This window comes from Lissotriton vulgaris, chromosome 6, assembly GCF_964263255.1.
Source record: "Lissotriton vulgaris chromosome 6, aLisVul1.2, whole genome shotgun sequence".
NCBI lineage: Eukaryota > Metazoa > Chordata > Amphibia > Caudata > Salamandridae > Lissotriton > Lissotriton vulgaris.
In genome coordinates, this window is record NC_141694.1 from 964,570,110 (window position 1) to 964,593,797 (window position 23,688).

Consider the following 23,688-nt stretch of genomic DNA (forward strand, 5'->3'; position numbering starts at 1 on the left):
CTCAATAGTTGTTTATTTATTTGACGAGTTTTATATAGCGCTGGCTAGACCCGGAGGTATCAGAGCGCTTTACATAAGGATTATTGAGTTACGAGTTACAAATTACATCCGTTACAAGAGAATAGTAAAGCTCAGGTAAAAGAAAAAGACAATGTTACGGTAAATCGTAGGAGGGAGGGGAAGGAAAGGAGACAAAGAAGGGAGACCAGAAGAAATGTGCCCAATGGCCGGCTGTGTAGGTGATGGTCGAGAGGGTGAGCCCAGGCCAATCTCCTCTATAGCTGTCTAGCAGCTCCACCGGGCATCAGCCATGTAGCTCAGGTCTCAGCGGTCAGGAAAAATAAAAATAACAGTTTTGCATAGTTACATTAGATACAGTAGCAATGTCAAACATAGAATAACACATCCCAATAGAGGATGGTGGAAAAGGGGTAGGGGAGTTGAAACAAGGGGCTGGGAAGCAGGTACATTCTGGCAGACCGGCAGTGGAGGAACAGTACTTCATGAAGGCCCAAAAAAAGGGAAAGGGACAATAGCACAGGTGGAGTCACATAGTCATTAAGTCCAGCGTATTTATAAGATATATAAGGAGCAAGTAAGGCTTGTATATAATATTAAAAAAGCTTCCACTTAAAGGCCTTGTGACACCAACGACAATGTTGCTGCTCCTGAGTTTCAAAAAGAGAAGGGAAATCCAGAGAGTAAATGACTTTCTGTAAAGGATTTCCCTTATTCCAAAAAACACTCCCCTGGCATGACGTCATGCCGTAATATCTCCACTAGTTAGAAGGTAGCAGTGTGAGCAGCACACATCGATGTGCCTGCTGTCACTGCAGTCTTTGAAAAAGGGACCGCCTGTGCCAGGGCACAAAACAGAGCACGATATAGACCCATTTCGAGGCCCTCTTTAAAAAACTGCGGGTGCTCAGACCCGGTGATAACCGGCCTACTTAATGCCCTGCTTAGAGAATACCTTTATTGATGTATTTGTAACTAGGGAGAGTGTATTCCTTTCTTTACTTTTTGCCCAGCTTGAAAAAGAAGGGACCTAAATGCTCTGATGGAAAAGGACACTCATTTATGCCTTTCAAAATACTCTTAGAGGCCGCAGAAGAGTTCTAAAAATTCAAACAGTGCATCCTCCTTTCTAGAAGACTTTAGAACAGTCAGCTGATTATCGATTATGACCAAATGAAAGAAAACGTGTGTTGCTCTGGAAATGTTTGCTTTATTGGGCAGGCAGTTTTCGCACTCTATTTGAGTTGAATGATATTTGAAATTAAACTGAGTGGTTCAATAAAAACATTGCCCTTCAATATTTTCACAATTGAGCATACCACATAGAAATAACATTTCATATCCATATAGGAACTTAAAACCTCATTTATATGTTGGCGGTAAAGATGCTCTGTCACAACGGCGAGAGAATATCCTTACCGCCAACATAAAAGTCCACTCACCTGATTTAAATGTGGTGGGACAATATGTTTGGCTACGGCGTGAATACTCCAGAACCACCATAACCACACATCTTCGGAGTAAGGGCTGTCGGGTCAGAAAAATGGCTATATGCCCACCTACCCAATCAGGATGGAGGACATATAGCCATTTTGTTTTACTGTCCTTCGCCGCCAGCAAACCCTGGTGGTGAGGTACAGTAAAATGCTAATAATGCTCCTTCTCACCAGGGGAGATGAGTCTCATGGCAAGGGGAGCATAATATATATATATATATTTTTTGAAAAACAAAATCCCATTTCAAGATTTTCTTTTTGAAAATCAAAAAGAAAATTGATTGGTGCAGGGCTGCGTCATGCAATGGGGCCCTGCACCAAACAGTGAAAAGCATTGGCAGGAACTGCCATGATGGTAGTCCCTTTCAATGCATTATAAATGACGGCCTGTTTAGTGGTCATTTATAAATTTGGCGAGCAGGCATTCTCATCTAATTATTCATTAAACTCTCTAAGGACAATTTACCCATAGACTTTTGCCCCTAGCATCCATCAGACTAATCAGTCTATAATTCTTAGGATCTGAGGACAAACCTTTGTTAAGAATGGGTTTGATGATTGAGCCCTTCCAGCTTTGGGGTACTACTCCAGTTAGAGTTAATGCTTGGAACAGCATTTAAAAAACCCTACTCCACCTGCAAAAATGTATCTTTATCGTTCTCACTGGGAGATTAGCTGGACTGTCTGCTCTCATCAAAGAGAGCCCTTTGATGACTTCTTTATGAAGTCCACCATCATTTTTAACAGAAGATCCTTATTCACATTAAACATATCTCATGAGGACCCTACATTTCTACCTGCATAGATAGATTCTAAATGCTCTACCTAAACTGGTTTTGATACCAGGCACGCAGGCACGCAACAGTGCCGTATTGATCTTGCTTTGTTTTATTTTTATGCAATGTATGACTTTTTTAGTTAGATTCATAAACCAATCCACTATCTCGGAGTAATCGATTTTTTTATCCTCGATTTCCCACTGTATCTAGAGGCTAGCGGAGCTGTGTAATTTTGGCTCCACCCTTACACGTCACAGAAACGCTGTTTTTATCAAGCTGGCCTCTTAAGGTCTTTTGACAGTGCCGTATTGACCTTGCTTTGTTTTATTTTTATGCAATGTATGACTTCTTTAGTTAGATTCATAAACAAATCCACTATCTCGGAGTAATCTATTTTTTTATCCTCGATTTCCCACTGTATCTAGAGGCTAATGTTTAGCTTAATCATGAAAACATGTAGTTGACATTTATATTTACACATATGTCTCAGGTCCTATTGCATTTATTTGAAGCACATTGCATACTTAGCCATGAACTCTTTTACTCATGTTTCAGTTATTTTTGAAGTTATATGTGCATTTATGCTCATGTATTCGAAGTGCACATTGAAATGCCTGACTAAGTTAGCTTAACTAAAGGCCTTAATTCTGAAATGCATTTTGCTTGCCTTGTGTGTTTTTCCTTTCCTTTTGCAGGTGCACTCTCATGATTTCACAGCTAGAAAAAGGAGTATTGTTGTATTTTTGATAGTGAGGCTGAGAGAGGAAATCTTGACAATAGTGGGAGGAACTAACGAGCTGAAGAAGTCTCCTATTCATCAGGTAGCAGGAACAGAAGGCTACCCAAGGTTTCTGTGGCTGTTATGTGGGATGGGAAAGTGTGGAGTTGTTGCCATTGCTCAATGTGAAGTTGAATGCCATTATTCCTTGGAAGGGTGGAAAGAGATGTGGCTAATGTTGGAGTATCTGTGTTTTAATTAATATATGCACTGTTAGAGTTTGAAGATATCCCTTTGGATTTCGAGAGGTGTAGGTCTCGTCTCATTGCTTGCTTTTTTCGTGCAGGAGTGTGGTTTCATGCTAAACACTTGTGCCATTTTAAATTTCTACTGAAATCTTCATTATGCTGACACTCTCCTTATTTTCAAATTTCTTTGAGACATTTCAATTTAGAAACCCATTCATTTTATGAAAGAGGAGAGGAGTTTCTTAAAGGAACACAAATTCCTCATTCTTGGCAGCTTTATTGCTCTGACTGCATTTAAGGTATACTCTATGCTATGGAGTCAGAATTTGCTTCAATGCCTTAATTTGCTGCTCATTAATTCTTTACTTTTATAACGATTTTTGCATCTACTGTAATGATTAATGTAATAAACCCACTTAGCTATAGTTACAGATTCCTGGTCTTTCTTGTGTGGTCTAATGGGTTACACAATCTTTAAATTGTTAATTTGAATGTCTACACCATTCTGCCTCCCAGCCGACTAAGAAGATCCACCAGGTGAGAAATGGTAATCACTTTCCAATATGCTCCCACTAGCAAGCATTCCCTTCTCTATTCTAGTTGAAACCCTTCTTGGGCAGCTAACATCTTTTATTGTTATCTTATCCCAATTCCTCATGATCTCCAATTGTAGACAAGCTTGCAAAGGCCAGTGATCACTTCCATTTATCATAAGTACTTGGAATGCCAGCACTGTCTAGATGACCAAGTGGGCATAAAAATATAATCAATCGCACACTTTGGTGCTCCTGTCCGAATGATTTGGCATGCTGGTGAATCTACTGGAAAGCGCCCATTCAAGCAAAGTAGCCCTAATGTATCCATCACTTCCCGCCATTTTGTGTCTGTCATGGAGTAGCTTGTGGCTGAAAAAATGGCCTCTGTTATAGTATTATATTCTACTAGCAGCATGTCCCGACCTTGTCCGGGAGCAATCAGGCTTCCCCGACCCCCGGCTGCCCCGACATTGTCCAGCATTTTGGGCCCCCGCCCGCCCCCGCCTGCCCAGACATTGTCCCCCGGAGCCTTAAAAAGGCGACATATGATAGTCACAGCAGTGCACTATAATGTAAAACCGTCTCACTGTATTGCAGCTATTACTCCAGCCTTCGCCTGGAAATTACCATTTCCATGTGTTTAGAGTGGGGATAAACCAAACCAGATTTCCTGGCTTTCCTTGAATGAATGAATGAAATGAAATTTATAAACGCGCAACTAAGCCCGAAGGCATCAAGGCGCCTAACCAAAAGAAATCAGAAAAAAGGCAAATCCAGAGCTAAGGGTAGGCTTTGGCAAATAGCCACGTTTTAAGCGCCTTCCTAAAGGCTTGCTTTGAGGGAAGGGATTTAATCTCGATTGGCAAAGCATTCCACAGCCTTGGAGCCAGAGTTGAGAAGGCTCTGCCACCCCACTTGGCTCTACGGACGCGGGGGATTGCTAGCAAGGATTTGTTGGCTGAGCGCAGAGTTCTGGAAGGGGAATAGGGAACCAACAGGTCCCTCAGGCCTCTAGATCTATTTATAGCCAAGGCCCCATAGATCAAGCATAGGGACTTAAAAGAGATCCTGGCCTCTATCGGGAGCCAGTGCAACTTTTTTCTGGCAGCAGTAGCAGAAGCCCGCTTAGGTAGATCTAGTACAAACTTCGCAGCGGCATTCTGTACCATTTGAAGTCGCATTATAAGGCCCTTGTTAATGCCTAAATATAAGGCATTACAATAATCGAGTCTTGAGCCTTTTAATGCTATTGCAATTTGCTTTCTAGCTTGAGGGGACAGATAGTGTTTTATCTTCCTCAAGATGTTTATTATGCCCCAGCATGTAGAGATGGTCCTGTTTACTTGATGATCCATCCCCAGAGTAGGGTCAATCATGACTCCTAAATTCCTGGCCAGGGCAGTGGGTGTAGGGCACAGGCCCAGGGATGAGGGCCACCATTCCGCTGACCAGACCTTTGGGCTGCTTGCTTTCCCCGTCCCCGCCTGCCCCGACCCCCGCCTGCCCCGACATTGCCCCCCGGAGCCTTAAAAAGGCGACATATGATAGTCACAGCAGTGCGCTTCGGGCTGTTTGCTTTCCCCGTCCACATGAAAAGTACCACGAAAAGAGGGCACATTTAAACACGGCTCCGAGGTTGACGGATCACTTTCGCCTGTGGGGTCTCTTTGAGCGGGGTTTAAACTTGACGGAGCTCGGCGTGCTGAGATTCCAGCATGGTAACATAATGCCCACGTGTCAACCTAATGACCCTTAACGCTGAAACGCTGGCACTCTGCAGTTCAACTTCCTGAGCTGTGTTTGAGGTAAAACTAATGAGCGTGATCGTGGTAGTTTGGAGCCTTACATCATCCCGTCCCCCGCCTGCCCCGACCCCCGCTGCCTTACCTCAGGCGCCGCTCCTCGCCGCCGTGCCATGTCCGCCGCTCCTCCCCGTGCTCCTGACGTCAGCACGCAGGTCGCGGCCGGCGCTACTTCGAGGGGACTACTTTTTTTATAATGTAAATTTTTGAAATATAACATATTTTTTAACTTTATATAGCCTATGTCCATCTGCACACCCTGAGGATTACAACAATGTATCGGGTGTGTGGATTGGCGCTGTGGTTCCCGAGTTTACCCGCCTCAAAGCCTCAAAGTTCTTCCTTTATAATAGTAGTATAGATATATCTTGTGATTCATTATACAATGTGGTATCTGAACAGATTGTTTAATTAAAATCACCACTTATCAACATTCACCCCACTACCGTTGTCAAGCATAAAACTCTTGATATCTTCAAGGAAGTATTCACATTCTTGCTCATTGTGCGATTTTCCTCTTCCATACATATACACATTCAGAACGAGTTGTTTCATCTGGGCCTAATTGTGATGCAGATATGTTTTGGATCTCTCTGCCCAATTACATCTAGAGTGCAGCTGTTTTACTTCCCATGCTATAACTATTGCTACTAGGGCTACCCTACCAAACCTCCAGAGGGCTGCCCCAATGGTTCTTTCTTGTCTTGGAATGTATACATTGCTTTATATGAAGGGAAAAGAACAGATCCAGGCCAAAGGTTGAGGACCAACCAGTCAAATATGGAGAACTGGACTTTCAAAACCTGGATTCTACAAATCTTGTTAACCATCATACAGAATATCTTGAACTTCAGGTGCTGAAGAAATAACCCACAAGAAGCTAAAGTACAGTGGTGAGAGCACCCATTCAAGTTTCAGGCAACAGTGGAAGCCCTGTGGGGAACTTGGAAACTAACCCATAAAAAAGACATATTTATTCCCCCTTGATTGTTTCCAGATTACCCATATCATCATCCACTGGACCCAATGTAAGGACACCAATTGTATCATATTACATGCAGCATGCAGGATCCTCTGCAATAGGGAAGCCTCACAGTTTTGGTAATTAACTCTCTTACTCCAAGTCCAAAACCAGAACCAGGCATGGAGATGTCTACAGCATTGCTCATGGTTTCTTTACGAGAAGCCTGAATTGCATCTGTGAAGGTAAGCTAATACCAGGCCCAATCAGCCTTTTGTATCCAACCTGCACTCCATTGTGGCTGGCCTTAACTTTTGACTTTTGCTTCAGTCTCTTGAGACCAGATATCCCATTTGTGATTTGATCTTTTTAGTGCTATTTTGCACTAAAAACTTTAAGCATTCATAAATTCAATTTTACTATTGGACTGAATTCATGTTAGTCCTATTATTCAGTAAAATGTATTATATTTTTTCTAAATTGGATTAGGATTTTTCTTGGGTTGCATTTTAACTTTATTACTGTTTGTGCGCTGCATAAATACTTTACAGTTTGCCTCTAAATTAAGCCTGACTACTTTGTGGCAACCTACCAGAGGTGTTAAGTCCAATTTATTTTAGTGACTTTTGTGGTTCACTCTGACAAGGATTATGGTTGTTGCCTGAGTGGGGCTTAACCCTTCTTAACCAATTACCCAAATTTCCTATACAGCGTATCTGTTGCTTAAAGGTATCTTCTTTTCTTGTATACAGTGAACCTATTAACCTACCTTACACATATGTAGTAAAAATATTATTTATAATAAAGTTCAAAGATTTTCTTTCCCCTGCTGTCTTTCTTTCTATTTGCAGAAATTCGGTACCATGTGTGGACTGAGTTTTGGTGGAATCTTGGATTTTTTAAAATCATTGAGCCAGTTGATGTGCAAAGTATTCTACTCAAAAGTAGTATTACTTCTTGATAATTTTACTTAACTTCTTTACACATAGTTTTAATAGCCAATGTAATGAAATGCGATCACTAGTAAAGAATGTCGTTTTCTAAATTAATCTAGAATGATTTTGCCCTTATTTTGAGGGAAAAGTTGCGGATGAAAAGGATATAATTTGAAACGCAATGTTGATATATCTAGCAGGGTATTCAAATGATAAAAAGACAACATGCAGTTTGATGACAAAAATCCCAAAAATATTTTCGGGACCCCTAGTGCTAATTTGTTGTCTTTTCTTTTGATACAGAGGGCGAGCTGGAGGAAGAGTGGCTAAAGGAGGCTGGTCTGTCAAACCTTTTTGCTGAATGTGCTGGTGATTCCAATGAAAGCATAGTGTTATTGAGCACTTTGACACGGACGCAGTCTGAGGCAGTGCGGAAACGGCTTGACACGCTCTCTCAGACCATGCGAAAGAAAAATAAACCTCATCAGGTGCCTGATGTTAGGGAGATTTTTAGCCAAGAAGGTCACTCAAAAGGAAATGTAAGTCAACTATAAGTAGATGTTTTTATTATACATACATGAACTAAGCAATGTGATGATTTTTGAATAGCCTTGAATGCAGAGGATCTAGTGTAGCACTAGTTAGCTTATTTAATTTCCTATCGTATTAAATATGTCATTCATACAGCACAGAACTGACAATGGCTTGCCTTAATGCTTTGAGCTGAGGAAGACTGTCAACAGACCACTACAGTGTCACTAGAAGCAGGTGTGTTTGGAGAAATTTGCCAAATATTACAAAATTGCATTTAGAGTAAAATAGAATTGGTAAAGACATCTTTAAAATGGAAATGTGTACTTAGTAACACCTTCTTTAGATCCTAGAGCAATAAATATCAGGGCCCTCTCGGATAAGGTGATATAATGGAACAGTCTTAGTGCATATTTCTGAACGTTCTGGTGTCTGTAGGGATAGTTAACGATGTCATGAGGAAGTTTAAGTGAAAGGAGGCCCTTTTGACAACAAGACTCATCAGCATCCCAATGGACTGCTGTTGTCTATATCACCCTGAAAGGTTCAAGACTTCGACCTACAGTGACATGCCTGGTTGTCCTTATCTTGCAATAGCGCTGACTGCCAGATATCAGAATATCCTGTTTTTAAACTAAGTTTAAAAAAATAATCTGTTCATAGTTTTGTCAATGGCTAATATACAGGAGGTGAAAAGACGCCTCTCATTTTCTGAGCTCTGCATTCTCCTAATGGTAAAATATATAGGGTCAGGAAAGTTGTAGATGTAGAGCCAGAGAGGTATTAGGTAAAAGGGTAGGAGAGTTGGACTCTCTGATAATTACACAGGCTAAGCTGATAGTCCAAGCTGTAATTTTACAAGCAGACTATGTCACGCTGTAGCTGGATTGATCCAATCCTACAGTACATGTTCTATTTACAACCTCTCTTTCTTAATGTATGATGTACTGGAATAAATCATGTAACAGACTTCAGCTGATCAATATACTTCGCTTTCAGTTGGACACTATTTTTGTTCACTTACATATTAATATATAATGGTTTTCTCAAAAGATATGAATGGGTACCTGCCAAATTATGATGCTCAAATTTGACGTTTATAAATTTGTCGATACATATAAGATTTGTCTTTGAACGAACCTCGGATATTACAGGGAAATGCTAAGGCTGTGTTTATCTGTTTTGACAGAGTGGCAGGTGTAGGAAATCCTCAGATTTTTGCTTGCTAATAACGTTTTCGCCTTTTGGTGGGCCTCCACAAAACTTTCCAGACCTATATCTTTTTCTCCATTGATGGAGGATGGGAAGTTTCTCTGTGATTGTTTAAGGGGGTGCAAATTAAAAGGGGGGGGCGAAAATGTATTTTTGCACCAAGGCATTTCCCGAAGACTTTTGTAGACAAATGTAGCACAAAAATGGCTGAATGGATTTTATGAAATCTGGCAGGATTACATATTATAGTATGTAGATGATCCCTTCGGGTACTACAGGTAACTAAGGTAAGACTTTTTTGTTCTTTTAAGTTATAAGGCATTTTAACTTAGGGATAGCTGTTGTTACAGTACTTTCTCGGAATTTCACATAGGCATTATGTGATTGGTTAATGACTGCCTTTACAACAGTTAAATGCATTCATGTTGATTTTAGGTACACTTGGGTTTTGTTCTGAGTTACACACTTTTTCACTACCCATTCTAAGTCTATTAAAGTAGTAGTAGGTACGTAAATATATATATGAGTTTCAATAAGTAAAAATAAATTATACGCAGTACTGAGATACTTCCTCTGAAGTACCGCTGTACTTACAAAAAAGTTGGTAAACAAATTAGAAATGCAATGTACTATAGCCTTATAGCCCGCCCTAGCGGGCTATACCGGCTATTAAAGGCCAGCCGAATCGTTAAAGGCCCGAGCCGAAGGCGAGGGACTTTAACGAGACAGCAGGACTTTAATTGCCGGTATAGCCCTGCTACGAAGGGCTATAAGGCTATTAAAACATTCTGCCACTAGAGGGCAGCATGTTCTAACAAATGAAACAAAGGGTTCTCGAAGCTCGAGGGGATATAAGTCCCCTCGAGCTTCGAGAAGCCTTTGTAGAACATTGGAATGTTGCTCTGCGGGCCTTTACCGGCCCGTAGAAGCAGGGAGCACTCCATTGTCTGCAATGAAGCTCCCAACATTCCAATGTTCTAATACACTATATTTTACAAAGATAGTGTACGCCAGTATATTTTAAATGTTTAATATATTGAAATTTTCATAAACAATTCTACAGAGTACCAGGGTAATACTTGCAGTTCATTGTGCTACTTTAAAAAATGACAAACAAAAGCGTAGTGCTCCCTAAGCAGCTGTAAAAATATAAATACAATTATAAATAACTTTCTCTAACTATCATCACTTTCATAAGATAGTAGTACATAAGAAACAACAATAAAAACTACTACTTACCTAGATATAAGGTCCTAAACTAGAATACAGCGAAAGTATACTGAAAGCTACATAACTGCCTTTTACGTTTTGTAAAGACGCCATTAGCCAAAAGAAAACTGTCTTCGTATCAGCATGTATCATTTTATACTGCTAATCTAAAGCCGCACAATATATTAATAAGTATTTAAACAGTTGTAACGTTAACACTACTTTACACCTTCTACCAAATATTAGCATTAACACCTTTTAATCGATATTCCTGGCACTCTACATGTTCATCCGTTGACCGCTTTCACGCTTGTTTGTTTCAAGTACCATACTTTACTCTACGCCACTCCAGTCTTTGCAAGTCCACATTACACTCTGTCCAATTACACTGTATGCCACTCTCTCTCTCCAATCGATGCTACTCCACTCTATGCTGATCCACTGTATGCCACTCCACACTTCCCCACTCCACTCTTCCCCAACTCTTCCTCACTCCACTCTACGTCACTACACTGTCCCCTACTCTACTTTACACTATTACAATCTATGCCACTGAAATTCTACGATACTGTAGTCTACACCACTCCACTGTAGCATGTTCCACTGTATGCCACTCTACTGTATGCCAAGTATATGCCATTAGACTATACAACATTCCATTGTACGGCATTACTGTTTACGCCACTGTATGTCACTCCAATGCACAACACTCCACTGTACACCACTCACTCCATTCTATGCTACTCCACTCTGGGCTACTCCACTGTATGGCACTCCCCTGTCCACTAAACTCTACTCTATTCCACTCTAAGCCGCTTCATTGTGTCAGACTCCACTCTACGCCATTTGAAAGTATTCAATTCCACTGTACGCCTCTATATTGTACATCACTCCACTGCCCTCCACTGTACGCCATTCGATTTGACGCCGCTCTACTGTATGTTATTCCAATCTGCCACTCCACTGTACCCCACTCTACTATACCCTGCTCTCGCCACTCCACTCGCACTCTATGCCACTCAATTCTATGACACTTTACTGTATGCCACTCCAATGTATGCAGTTCACTGTACACCCTTACATTGTACCAAACTCTACTCTATGGGCCTCCACTGTTTGACATTCAAATCTAAGCCATTCTAATGTACCCAACTCTACCCTACTCCACTCTATGATATTCCACTGCACATCACTACACTCTACCACACTCAACAGTTCACCTCTCCACTCTACTGTATGCTATCCCACTCTACACCACTACACCCTACTCCAGTCTATGCCGCTCCACTCTACACTCTGCTATTCCAGTGTACACAACTACACTCCAGGCCACTCCACTCTACGCCACTGCACTGTACATAACTCCACTGTGAGCCACTTCAGTCTATGCCACTTCACTGTACCCCAATCTACTCTACGCCAATCCACTATACTCTATTCCACAGTATCCAACTACACTCTACGCCACTACACTTTATGCTTTTTCCAGTGTACACCACTCCACTCTACCCAAATCCACTCAACGCCACTCCACTGTATGAGATTCCACTGTACACTACTGCCCTGTACACCACTATACTTCACAGTCCTCCACACTGCTATTCCAGGCTACTACACTCTACTCTACACCACTTCACTCTGTGTTATTCTCCTGCACACCACTCCACTGTATGCCGCTCCACTCGGCGCTAATCCACTGTTTGTTATTTCACTTTATGGCACTCCACTGTACACTACTACACTTTATGCCACACCAGTTTACATCACTCCACTCCATGCTATTCCACTCTGCTACACTGCACTCTATGCCACTATACTCTACACAAATTCAATGTATGCGGTGGCGCTGTATGGCATTCCACTGCATGCTACTACACTATATGCCACTCGAGTTTGCAACACTCCACCCCACCCCACTCTATGCTATTGTATGCCACTCCACTCTATAGCACTAGACTTTATGCTATTTCATTCCACTGTTTGCCGCTCCACTTTAGACTACTCCAGTGTATACCATTCCACTTTACGCTATTCTGTTTAAATCACCACTCTCAGCATCACTACACTCTACACTATTCCACTATATGCCACTCCACTCTACCCTACTACAGCCAACGATATTCCACTCTACACCACTCCATGCCACTCTACACTACTCCACTATATGATACTCCACTATACACCACTAAACTGTACAACATTCCACTATATGGCAAACCACTCTACTCCACTCCCCTGTGCATCACTGTACTAAACACTATTACACTGTATGCCACTACACTCTAATAACTACAGTCTACCACACTCTACTCTATGCTGTTCCACTCTGCCACTCAACTCTATGCCACTCAACTGTATGCTATTGCACTATACACTACTCCACTCTGCGCCACTCCACTCTACGCCACTCCACTCTACGCCACTCCACGCCACACTGTCAATGCTGTTGTACATCACTCTTTTTTATTGCTGATACTGACGCCGAGCCCTTCCTTGAGCACCTCTGACACAGCTTGCTGCAGCCGCCACGCCTCGCCGGACCCGCTTCGCGGTTTGCAGCGGCTGACAGGACACAACAAGGGGCCTCACCTGGTTTGACCGGCAGGGCTGCGAGCAAAGAGCGGCGGACTCCACGGACCAGGAGTCCCTGCGCGCCCGTGTCCAGCTGGGCTGCTCTCCCTGCCGGCCCCGCCCCCACCTCCACAAGGTTTAAGCGGCGTTTCTGCGGATCTTCGGCGGATTGCTGATACTGACGCCGAGCCCTTCCTTGAGCACCTCTGACACAGCTTGCTGCAGCCGCCACGCCTCGCCGGACCCGCTTCGCGGTTTGCAGCGGCTGACAGGACATAACAAGGGGCCTCACCTGGTTTGACCGGCAGGGCTGCGAGCAAAGAGCGGCGGACTCCACGGACCAGGAGTCCCCGCGCGCCCGTGTCCAGCTGGGCTGCTCTCCCTGTCGGCCCCGCCCCCTCGGTGACCTTTGTATAGCTACAAATAGGAAGTACCATCCCCGCAGCGCGGGAGCGCGCGGGGGGGCACCGGGAGAAGCCCGGGACAAGGGCGGGACCGTCTGTGGCCGTCCGGGGCCGAAGGAGGCTGGGCTGGGCCCACTCTCTTAGTCCTTCCCGGTAATCCACCTGACTCACTAAGTGTTCTTTTATTACTTCTTGCTTATACTCCCTTTTTACTGCCTGTGGTGATGTCTTCCTCTGAGGCAACGCAGGCACCGGCCGTACAAGGGTCTTCTTTGCTAGGCCCTTTGGACACATTTTTTGCCAAAATCAAGACTGATGTAGACCGGGAGCTCTTCCTGGCTGAAAAAAGGGCAGGTCGACGTCTTTCTATTGACAGGCTGAAATTAAGACCTCCAACACTCTTGGACGAAACCACAACAGCCCTTTCAACTTCAATGGATTTAACCTCATCATTAGATCACGTCAATATTTCACCTCCCATAGAAGACATTCCCCTCATTTTCCAGACCAATCCCACTGTACAGAATGATATTATTATTATCTCGGATTCCATTAATTCCCAGGTACCTGATACCCAGCCAATAGATCTAAGTACCCCCGTTGCAGAACCAGCTCTTCTCTATGATCCAGGCATTCCATCTCCCGTGTTCACACCAAGCACATCTGACCACCACACCAAGTGCACTACTGTGGGCCAGCCTCCATTGCCACCGCTCAGGGACACCACTAAAAGCTCTAAAACCCCTTCCAGTAAAATCTCTTCTGGCTCCCCACTAAGGAAGCGAAGAAAGAAGCTGACAATTAAAAAGAGAGCCGTGCCCCCTAATCAAGCGTCACATACCATATTTACTATCCCAAACAAGGCTGGGGCTGCAGACCCCGCGAAAGAGATGACTTCCAGCTCCATCTCGGTACCTAGTTATGCAGGTCTACTGGACGACATCGATTGTCTTATTAAGGCATTGATCCTTCCCCTTACCGAAAGGATCAAAAGATTAGGGGAGAATGTGGAAAACATTTTACAAGGTCAATTGGAGTCATCTTCCTCGAATTTGAATGCCCCTAGACTTCCAACACAGCCTTCTAAAGAATCTAAAACACCTAAGACAGTGACTGGTACACCCAAGGCAATCGCACTACCAACACCCGGGCCACGAAAACCGGCTCAGAATTCTATATCACACGCTAAAAATGGCAATAAAAGTAACAGTAAAACAACTGCATTGGAAAAACCTACGACTGTGGAAAAACCCCATACTTCTATAATGCTCCATAGTACGCATCCCAACAATAGCACTAATTCAAAACCCTCACCCACCGTGTCACATCACTCAAATAGAAGAACAAAGAACACCGTAGATCTGCCCCCCGAATGCTTAAATTATGTTATAGCCCTCACAGGAGTGCCGCCCCCGCCAGAGGGTAATCGTGAACATCAGGCCAATCTAAAAAACAAGGTCATCTATTGGCTGAGGAGAAATAGACCACTCCCGCCTCACCTCAATGGTGATATCGTCTCGGCCAGGCGATGCCACTGGGTAGGTACTAGACCCAAGGATATTGAAGGCGACGTGATCTTAGTTAATTTCAAGGATCACAGATTGGTAACCTATATCAGTGATTGGTACCCTGGAATGGGGGAGGGGGGAATTTCAACTCATAACTTAAGCTATTTCTACCCTGAGGCTATGCTGAGGGAACTGCCACCCCAGCCTAGACCTTACCACCCTGATAGCTATGGTCGTTCAAAAAACCACGGTGGTTTTAACACTCCTACATTTCATAATCATCACAAGGGCCATAACACTTCTTTTCCCTACCATTTGAATACTTTCGCCCCATTGCCATATAGACCTTCCGTCCCAGATAGCTTAGCCTATGTGAAGACACCAAGGGATCAGAATCTATTTGAACACACTAATGATTTCTGGTCGCAACCCAGTCAGGCACTATTACCACCAAGAAAACCTCATAACTCCAACGTTCATTGGGGTGATCCATTTCTTCACAACCCAAAAGATTTCTGGAATATACCCTTGTCCAATTTCTATCATCCGTTATCAGGCTTAGATGACAATGAATGACTCCATAAACCGCTTATCACAGAAAAATCTTCTGAGGGCCCGCGGACCAGTTACCGCACTTCGACCCACTTCTCGTCATCCAGCCCGTCAAAAAACCATCTTAAGAGCAATTGTGGCAGAATAGTAGCGGGTACGGATTCACTGAATGATCTACGTTCACCTGATCATCCACAGTCCCAACAGTCCGTGAATAACGGTCCCACTTCCAATCCCTTGAGCCCTTCACATACCCCTACTACCAGAACACAACAACTAGATTTACCCTGTGTGAACCTAGGCCGCATTTGTGGAGACACCAGCAATGTCACTGCCTCTAATTCACTCATCTCATGGAATGTGGCGGGTCTAGCCAGTAAGGCTCCCAACAAAGCTTGGTTGAATGTTATTCATACGTATGACATCTTATGTTTTCAAGAGACCTGGTGCCGTTAGGAAGTACATCTACTGGGGTACCAAACTTTTCACTCCCCTGCTATACCATCAGTCCAGGGTCACAACAAGGGGGGGCTTTGTGTCTATGTCTCAACAACAGCAAAGGTTAAGATCCATAAATTCTTCTCTAATACCCACTTCCAAATTTTACTTTTTAAGTGGGGTACATTAGAGAACATAGTACTGTTGAACTTTTATAATAATATGGTTGATATTGAACTGGAGTCCACTATGTCAAATATATCCCGTCTGTTGTCACATACTGTGGATCATCTCAAGGGGGCAATAATAATGTGGGTAGGGGATTTCAATTGCACGATCTGCCCACAGTCCGATTCTCCTTTGTGTGGTATTGCGGATCTTGGCGAGGAAAACCCAACTCATTTTGTGCACACAAAAAGGGGGATGTTGTTAAATACATTTGTCCTTAAATTTAATCTTTGTTTTGCCAACCAGCTCTGTCCCTCACCCGTGCAGTTTGAGCCAACGTTTTTTGGTAGAGATTGTAATTCAATTATTGACTTATTATTAATTACTACTGCCAATTCTGGAATTCTGACCTCGTGTGTGGTTGGCAAGGATGTATTTAGTGACCATTATCCCCTTTCTATCAGTGTAAAAATAAAGGAACGTAATGCCAAGAACCCTACCCTTTCCACGTATCCCTATAGCGTAGATCTATCCAAAACTAACGGCTACGTTGTGAAATGGGAGAGGATTGTTCCCGGTGCATTTTTGAAAAAGCTACTCTCCGATTCCGCAAACGATGTTAACCTCTGTCTAGAGGATCAGGCGGACTCTTCTTCCGTTATGACCGCCTTCGCCAACATCCAACAGCGGATAAAAAACCTGTTGACCCGGGCAGCAAATAATAACTATTCATTTAGAGAAGGGTGGTTTGATGGGAAGTGTACAAAAGCTTTAAAATCTCTTAAAAAAGCTTTGGCCCTCAAACCTAGGGACCCCGACACAATTCGTAGTGCTAGGAGAGTATATAAATGTGCATTAAAAGAAAGAACCCAGGCCTTAAAAAAGCAAGCGTGGGCTACACTAAGAGAAGCTTCTGCCCAGAAAAACACCACCAAGTTCTGGAGACTTGTTAAGTCCTTGTACCAACCAAATAATAAAGGTAATAAAATAGATCTGGCAATAACAGGTGATAGATGGTTGACACACTTTAGGCAGTTGTACATGGATACAAAGCCAGCTGACACTATCACTCCAATAGGGCAGGTCCCAACTGTCCCACAAACTATAGACAGTAGGAGAGAGACCCATTCCCATGTCTGTGCATTCCCCATTGACATAACATTTACTGTGGGGGAGATGCATGATGCAATTAGGGATAGTGCATCAGGCAAAGCACCAGGGCCAGATTGTACCCCGGTAGATGTGTACAAAGCTGAACCAGATTTTTGGGCCCCCTTGCTCACAAATGTGTTGAACAAGGGCAACCAACAGGGGTTTATAGAAAGCTGGTCGGACGCAATAGTGGTCCCCATTTTTAAAAAGGGCAGGCGTGATGATCCAACCTGCTATAGGCCAATATCCTTATTAGATGGCCTTATGAAATTAGCAGGGAGGATTATCCTAAAGAGACTTCAAGAGTGGGAGGAGGAACACAATGTAGTCTCACATCTCCAATATGGATTCAGGAAGGGTATAGGGACTGCTGAGCAGTGTTTAAATCTGGCCCTTCTCTGTGCTAAATACACTCAGGCTAGAGGCGGGTCACTTTTTATTACTTTTGTTGATTTGAGTCCTGCTTTTGATTGCGTGGACCATTCTCTGTTATGGTCAACATTGGCCGAGATGGGTATTGACGCACGCTTAATTACCTTCATTAGAGAACTGTATCATAACTGCGGGGCAAGAGTAAGATTTGGCAAGCAGGGCGAATGTACTGACAAATTCGCCCGGTCAAGAGGGGTTAGGCAAGGGTGTATCCTAGCCCCCAGGCTATTCACTTACTATATTAACTCAGTGGGCCATTATCTTTCTCTTTTTCAAAACGATTACCCTACCGTGAAAGGTTTACCGGCGCCAATCCTTCTGTACGCCGACGACGCGGCCATAATGTCCCAGACCCAAGTGGGACTGCAGAGGGCAGTGTCTAAATTTGCAGGTTTTATGCAGGATAGAGGGTTGAAAGTAAATATTTTGAAGACCTTTACCATGCCATGCACTAACAAGCGCAGTAAGGTGCCTTGTAAAGTGTTCCTGAACAAACAGAATATAGCCATCGTAGAGAAGTTTTGCTACCTTGGTATAATGTTTGACAGGAAATGTCGCTGGAAACAGGCGATTGAAGCAAGGAAGCTGGCCTTTATCCACACTATAGGCGCCTTACGCACTTTTTCCAACAGAGTGGGTGGTAAACCAGTCAAAGAACTGGTTCAAATATATCAGGCGAAGTGCGTGTCCACAGCCACCTACGGGGCGGGACTTTGGGGCATCGAGAAGGATCAATCTTTGCAGAGCTGTGAGAACCAATTCATCAGCTACCTTCTAGGTGTCCCAAAGACTACATCCTCATTTATGACACACATAGAGGCTGGAGTCAAGCACTTGGGCGACACAATTAAGATGGCCCCAATTCTCTTATGGCACAAGGTATGGACAACTAGGGAGGCCAGTTTTAATAGGGACCTCCTGGAGTACTGCTTGGCCCTAGATGGGTTGCAAACTTCCGGTGGTTGTCGTACGTAAGATCTGTACTTAGTGAGATAGGTCTCCTAGATTATTATGTAAATCCTAGGAGCCTGGAGGGCGTATCTAGATCAGTTCTTAAGAAAACACTGACCGCCCATCTGGAAACTCTGAGATGGAACACTGAAAAGAACAAACAAACCATCTTAAATTTTCAAGAAATCACCCCTAACGAAGGCATGCAAAAGTATTTAAAAGTGGACCCCAGCCCCTATCACAGAATGCTTTTGACTCGTCTCCGTTTTGGTATTTTCTTTCGTATGGTTTCTGTACCGGAGATGAACAACTGGTCTTCACTGACTTTGACATGTTCGTGTGATAACACCGCACTTCAATCTAATTTGCATTTAATGTTCTTTTGCTCTTTTTATTCCACCCCTAGAAAACTTTATTTAAAACCTCTGTTAAAACGTTGGGGAGTAAGAAATTGTAGGCCTGCCTTCTTAAGACTGTTAAAACTCGAAGATGAGCATGTGATCTTTGCGGTATCTTGTTTTTTAAGATCTGCCATGCTGTTGCGGAAAACCATGTTGTAAAACATTTTTGTCTGGGTCCTTCCATGCCTTTTGTGTTGGTCAGCACTAATTCCATCTCACACTGTATTGTATTGAATGAATTTTTAAGACTTGATTATGACAATAGCTGCTCTTTTTAACTGTTAAATCTCATATGTAAGCTTCCATTAAGTGTGATGTTTTTACATGTATGTGTTGTGCTTTTATGATTTTACGAAAATCGAATAAAGCTTATTATTACTATTACTATGTACCACTTTATGAAACTATACTCTACTCAACTCCCTCTACGGTTCTCCACTCCAGTTTACTATACTCTTGTCTATGAAACACTACTCCACTGTGCTCTACTCTACACCACTTCACTGTACTCTACTCTATCCCACTCAGCTCAGTCTATCCCACTCCACCCTACCATTCTGTACTGCGCTCTAATCTACTCCACGTCACTCAACTGTAAAACACCCTACTCCATTATACGCCACTCCACTTGACTCCATTCCACTGCACTGCACTTTACCCCCCTCTATGGCACTGTACAACACTCCACACCGGTCCACACTACCCCATACGACTCAATTATGTGCAGCTCCACTCTGCAAGATTCTACTACACTCAGTGCCACTATTTAACAGTGTACTCCACTCTTTTCCCCTGCACTATTCTATACAACTATGTAATCCACTTGATGCCCCTGAATTGCACCATGCAACACTATACTCCACTATTCAACACTTTACAACACTCTATGACACAACTCTCCACTGTACAAGAGGCGACTCCAAATTATAACACTTTACGCAACTCTACGCTGAGACTGTCCACCCTAGTGCACTCCATGCAACATGTCACTGCACTATATAACAGCTTTACTCTACTGTTCGCTATGCCACTCCACTTTACTCCACTCTACGACACTCCACTCTGCCACACTCCACTGTACCCCCCTCCATTGTACACCACTCCACTGTAAGCTGTTCCACTGTATGCCACTCCACAATACCATTTTCCATTCTACTTCTCCTCTAATCCACTCTATGAAACTACTCTCTATGACAGTACACTGTACAACACTCTCTCCCATTCCACTCTACTGTACCACACTCCACCTAATGACACTCCAACTCAATAACACTAAATTCTATGATTAGAAACACGTTCTCATTTTAAAAAAATGGAATTCAATGAAAAAAAAGTTAGGAACACATTATTTATTCTTTCTATACAAAGCATACTTAAAAAACACAAACATTATTAAAGTTTTTGTTCTACCTGAAATGTATAATTTATGTGCCACCTTTAAATTAATATAACTTTATTTCTTCTTTATCTACCTACCAAACTTCAACAACATAAAAATTAAAAAATTAAACGTTTATATTTTATTTATGCAACACCTTCAAATGAATATAACTCATGGCTTCAACTCAGTAGCCACAAGATCAAAACCAGATTGCCTCACCAAGGTCTTCCAGACACCGAGATTTTCTACACAAACCTTACTGCCATCTGGCCAGCCAACTATAAAATTGAGATACATTTCTTCACATGGTGGGACTTTCTCTCTGAAACACCCTTCCTGCTCATCTAAGATTTCATAATAGCTTCCAAAAGTTCTGCAGATGCTTATCTATGAGCCACTGTCAACAGTGCAATGCATAGAATAAATATTTCACTTCAAAATTCACCGTCTCTGCCATCCTGAGCAGAATTTTCTGTATAGACCCTCAAGGCAAATGTACATATTTTCCTTTCATTTGGATTAGCAGCTCATATGCAAATTTGTTTTATTTTAAAAAGACCAAAGGGTAAATATTACAAGAAACGGCTTTACATTTTTCTTTACAAACGCACTAATGGGCTTTAAATGGTTTATGTATTTTTTTCCTCGGCCTTCTGTTGAGGTCTATAATGGTTGTCAAAGGCCCTCTTCCCTAGTTGTAGACGGCGAGGGCCTCTAATGAGATAGAAGGTTTTTCATAACTGTTATAGCCCGAAGCATAATGGCTATACTACTATTAGAACATTTCTCCGACTGAGGGAAGAATGTAGTAAAAATAAAGAAGGAGACATAAAGATAAGCATTGGGATGTTGGAGAAGGGGTTCTGGACCAGCCATTATTGGTGCTGTGCTTATACATTGATTTCATATGTGGTCCTAACAATCCACTCTTCTGATATTCGTTATGTTTGTGCTCTGTTTTAGCAGTCTGATGAAAATGGACTGAAATCTTCTGATGGAAGTTGCAATAGCACAGACCCACTGAAGGAAACTCGGAATGGTATGATTCATCTCAAACTATATTTTGCTAACATTGCAAATGTTATTGCAGACACAGTACATTTTTCGTTTTTACTCCATGGTAACTGATTTGTTGACAGCTGTATTTCCGAAATAAGAGAAGTTGAATGCATCTCTTAGTTTGTTATTATGTTTGGTTTTCTTATGAGTCATGCATTACGGATCTGATTTTTTTTATAATACCGACTTTAAAAATATACGTATTTATATTTTTTCACATTGGTCGCCTTATACATGTATGTGTACTCGTCAAACATTCATTAAATCATAGGGGCTTTAGAATACATGCCACAAACAACTAGTTAATTTGGCCCAATGCAACTAAAGCTATATTTCTCCAATAGCCCTTTGCCTTTTTTTCATTCATTGCTTAATTTTAAAGTAGGGTACTTTTTAAGGATTGTGCAGGCTACTATTTTACTTCCAATAATTATGCTTGTGTTTATGCATAAAATGTGTGCCCCTTTTATTACTTTGCAGTACTCTCCTAGTGAGGTTGCTGTGCAGGCGTTTTTGGTGCATTGTTTGAATGATTTAAGCTCAGCAAAATTCAGTTTACTGCTTGATAAGAACTCCTATTGTACTATTGTCTTTGTTTAACTCTTAACTCTTATGCCACCTGTTGGCTGGTTGAGAGTGCAGGGTGAGGGTGGGGAGAGTGTACAGAGGAGACATAAATCATGTTTGGCCAGTGATCTAGAACATTTTTCCAGTCTGTAAGTTAAATGGGACGCAGATAATATGCCTATCAGAATAGGAGTGTTTGCAACCTTTTCCAAATGATCTGCGTACAGGAACAGAGGCAGTGAAAGGTGTTCTATAAGGAGAAAATATTTGAACATAGAGTTCAACCCCCTTCTCCCAACACTCTTGTCATTTGTGGTGCAGTCTGTTTTGGTTAGCTGACTACCTTGGGGATCAGCAGTTGAGTTGAGATATTGGAATGACCTAGCAAGCAGTGTCTGGTGAACCAAGTATAGATAGGTGACCGACATTGTTTTGAAGCAGTTGTCATCTTGGGTAGAAAGCCCCTTTAGATAATGTACAGTAGACAAGGCATTCCATACTGGACTTTTAGGTAGAACAATATATTTGTTTGTAAAATTGTTCATATGAGGTGTGAACTCTGTTGGCACTGGCATTATTCTAAGTTTGAGAGTCTTTGAGAGCGAGCTAGGTGGTCGCTCATGCTAAAGGTAAAGAAGATGAAGGATGAGGACAGGATGTAGGCTAATGGTTAGGGCGGTCAACTTCAAATCTGGGGAACCGGGTTTGAGTCTCAGCAACGACACTCAAAATCTTGTGATTCTGGGCAAATCACTTAATCTCCCGTGCCTAACAAAAATAAACGTGTCCTCATGTAATGTAACAGGTGCTCATGTAAAGTGCTCTGATACCTAGTTTCGGGGCAAGTTTGCGTTATATAAATATCGGGGGGCAAAAAGTTAGGCAAATTGAAGTTAATATTCAATTCAATTCAATGTGGTAGTCTGGGTTGTGGCTGTCTTAAATGGTAATAACAGGTACTAGGTAACCAATATGAAGATTAGTGAGAATATGCATCCTTGATGAAGTCCACAAGTGATATTAGTACCTTGTGGAGAGGAAATAATCCAGTTTTGCCTTTTGAGACCTGTTCAATTTGAAGGATCTGAACCTTTGGAAGGACTGATCTCTGATTTACTGAGCGCATGTCTCCAGAACTGGAAGAGTTAGTATCCTGGGTTTCATAGGGAGAGTTAGACTCCCTTTTGTTTAGAAGAGGCTACCTGCTGCATGAATTTCTCCAAGACGCGCGTGTGCCATGGAGCTTAGATGAGGCTTCTTTGAAGGTAGCTTGCATGCTGCATCAACTTAGTAACAAAAAAGGTCCATTTACGCTAACCAAGGTTAAGCACATCAAATCCCAAGTATCAATAGACAGTAAAGGGTTATGCAACCACTTCCAGAGCTTGCTGCAATTGTGCTCCACTGGGAACCAGATGAGCAAACGTTTGTACAGAAGGGAATATGCACCAAATGAAAGTCAATTCACTCCAAGTGTATCCAGAAAATCTCTTTATTGTCGAAGCAAGTACGAAATGGACATCGGCCAACTCATTTCATTCCACAGCTGGAACTTCAGCAGGGCTATATAATTTAAATTCAGGGCGAGGTCTGCCCGCCGTAAGGCATCCTTGTTGCAAATACGCGGGCAGACCTCACCCTGAATTTAAATTATATAGC

General features: G+C 42.5%; 1 protein-coding gene across 2 annotated transcripts in view; it reads left to right on the forward strand.

Annotated features, from left to right (window-relative positions):
- Positions 1-23,688, forward strand: part of ARHGAP18 (Rho GTPase activating protein 18) — an 897,817-nt gene that overhangs the window by 399,598 nt on the left and 474,531 nt on the right. For both annotated transcript variants that reach the window (XM_086926994.1, XM_086926995.1), the window contains exons 3-4: positions 7,797-8,032; positions 21,367-21,442. In XM_086926994.1, the coding sequence (XP_086783120.1) occupies positions 7,797-8,032; positions 21,367-21,442 (312 nt within the window). The remainder of the gene's footprint in view (positions 1-7,796; positions 8,033-21,366; positions 21,443-23,688) is intronic.